Source organism: Gracilinanus agilis, chromosome 4, assembly GCF_016433145.1.
Source record: "Gracilinanus agilis isolate LMUSP501 chromosome 4, AgileGrace, whole genome shotgun sequence".
NCBI lineage: Eukaryota > Metazoa > Chordata > Mammalia > Didelphimorphia > Didelphidae > Gracilinanus > Gracilinanus agilis.
Window position 1 is genome coordinate 105,515,002 of NC_058133.1, and position 2,531 is coordinate 105,517,532.

Below are 2,531 nucleotides of genomic sequence, written 5' to 3' on the forward strand. Positions count from 1 at the left end.
GACTGAAGGGGGTTTGACCCAAGACTAATGAGACAAGAGCGAGGTGGTAGAGCAAAATTTTATTGGAGGCAAGGAAGGGGGAGGGGGGGAAGGAGAGAAGAGACAGAGGTGGTATAGCAAGACTTTATTGGAGGCAGGGAGGGGCAAGGGGGGTCCAAATGCCAGTAGAGGTGGTTATGGGGTCCTGGGGTGGAAGAGGGGAAGAAGAGGCAAGGGGGAGCCAGGGGGAGATCAGCACCAGTAAAGATGGCTGCTGAATCTCCACCTGAGTGGAGATGGATTTCATCCCTGGTTGTCAGGGATGAGGTAACCTGGACTGCCTCTATTGGTCAAGGTGGGATACTTGGGTAAAGTTCATTGGATGATCCTGAGAGGGTGGGGAGTCTCATCTCAGGTTGGAGGGGTTAGTTCCCAGGCTGATGGTCAGTCATGCAGGAGGTCATTTGTCCAGGCTTGACAGGAAAGTCCTGGTGTTCTGCCAGGTTATGTTGGGGCTTTGTTTCTGTTTGGACAGGTGCTGGGGTTAGGGGGCAGGGGCTGTTAGTTTTGGTAGGGATTGGGGGAAAGGGAATTTTGGTCCATCAGCATATTAATCATCTGGTTGGTTTAGTCAGCACAGTCAAACCTTAGGTTTATTTTTTTTTTAAATCTCAACCCAGTTTTTCATTTTCCCATCAACTCTAGACACACAAGGGAGTCAGGCTATTTGGGGGTGAGAGGGTAGACTAGATAGCTCCTAAGGTCTATCCCAACTATAAAATTAATAATTCTTTCTTGTCCTTGTTATGGACAGACAAAGTTCTGCTAAGAATGTACAAATCAACACACTTCATAGTGAAGGGGACAAATGAGAGGTGGGGAGGAATCCTTCTTAGGTTCCCAGGGAGAATTGGGGTGGCCTGGGCTTTGCCCCAGAAAAGAAGGGACCGTTATAATTCTGTCTTCCTTGTCTTCAGGTATAAGATGGTGGTGACACCAAGGAGGGCTTCAGTGGCCATTGCAGGGTGCTGGCTACTCTCCTTCGTCGTAGGCTTGACACCCATGTTTGGCTGGAATAACCTGAATAAATTGAAACAGGAGGCCAACAGCAGTCTCGGTGATTTGGTGATTAAATGTGAATTTGAGAAGGTCATCAGTATGGAATACATGGTCTACTTCAACTTCTTTGTCTGGGTCCTTCCCCCTCTGTTGCTCATGGTCCTCATCTACCTGGAGGTGTTCTACCTGATCCGCAAGCAGCTCAACAAGAAGGTATCAGGCTCTTCTGGGGATCCCCAGAAGTACTATGGGAAGGAGCTGAAGATTGCCAAGTCTCTAGCCCTCATCCTTTTCCTCTTTGCCCTCAGCTGGCTGCCCCTACACACACTCAACTGCATCACTCTCTTCTGCCCAGACTGCCAAAAACCCAGCATCCTCACCTACATTGCCATCTTCCTCACTCACGGTAACTCAGCCATGAACCCCATTGTCTACGCCTTCCGCATTCAGAAATTTCGGACCACCTTCCTGCAGATCTGGAACCAGCATTTCCGATGCCGGGCAGTGCCCCCATCTGATGATGAAGATCCCCCCGAGGAGAGACTGGATAATTAGACCCTGTACCTTCCAGTACCCAACTTTCCTGTTCCTATCCATCCCCCTCTCCATTGGGGTACCATGGTCTCTTTCTCCTCTACTCCCCTCTGCAAATCCCAATCCTAGCCTGCCCATAGTTTTCCTGGCAATGGCATGGGGCATAAGCAGAGGGGGGGCCCTAAAGTGAAACCTAGCACTTTAGACCATCTTCCTGCCATCCCCACCAGGTTGGCCATAAGATCTGGGTGACCATGGAGTTAATTGTCCTTATTTTTACATGTTGTTGGCAGAAAGAAAGGGGGATGCCTATGGAAGTGAATGGGATTGGGTTTATAATGGAGAAGGAAGGGGGCAAAATAAGATTCCCTGCTCTTCTGGTCAATACCAGTGCCCCACGTTTAATGTTCTGAGGCATTTGTGGGAGCCCAGAGAGGTTAAACAGCAGAAGATCAAATGGGGAGATAGTGCCTAGAGTCCCTCAGATTCTCATGGTGTGGCTTGGAGGAGGATAGGACAGACTCAGACTAGGGGTGGGGTAGTTGTCAAGAAGGAGGGAGGCCTCTCCTTCCTCCCTTCCTGGAACTAGAAGAAAAATAGGCCTGCAGGTATTTAGGGAGAAGCAATTGAGACCTAACCCCCTGATGTCGTGGTCTGACATCCTTGGTACTAAGCAGTACCAACCAGCGCCCTGATCTAAGCATATTACATTTTAGGCAGTGCCAGGCACCTACTCTAGTTGCTCCAGCAGTTGGGGATAATGTAGGAATTGAGTCCTAAAACAACCCATTCCTTGCTAACTCCCAGGATACTGCCAAGAGCTAGGACCTGGGTGGGTTCTAGGAGAAGCAATGTCTTATGGACTATGGGGGCATAGAGCAGAGATGATGCTCTTGGATACATTGCTGGGACTCTCCACCAGGAGGTAGTGTTGGCTTCCCCCATCTCATCCCAAGCTT

The 2,531-nt window shown here is 49.6% G+C and overlaps 1 protein-coding gene across 1 annotated transcript; it reads left to right on the forward strand.

Annotated features, from left to right (window-relative positions):
- The first annotated feature begins 960 nt into the window (after positions 1-960).
- Positions 961-1,695, forward strand: ADORA1 (adenosine A1 receptor). Its single transcript, XM_044674436.1, has one exon. The coding sequence runs from the start codon at positions 964-966 to the stop codon at positions 1,591-1,593; it is 630 nt and encodes a 209-aa protein (XP_044530371.1). The 5' UTR covers positions 961-963; the 3' UTR covers positions 1,594-1,695.
- The last annotated feature ends 836 nt before the right edge of the window (positions 1,696-2,531 follow it).

Bases quoted from the DNA above. Each gene is read 5' to 3' on its own strand.
- ADORA1 (XM_044674436.1), top strand. From the start codon at position 964: ATGGTGGTGACACCAAGGAGGGCTTCAGTGGCCATTGCAGGGTGCTGG.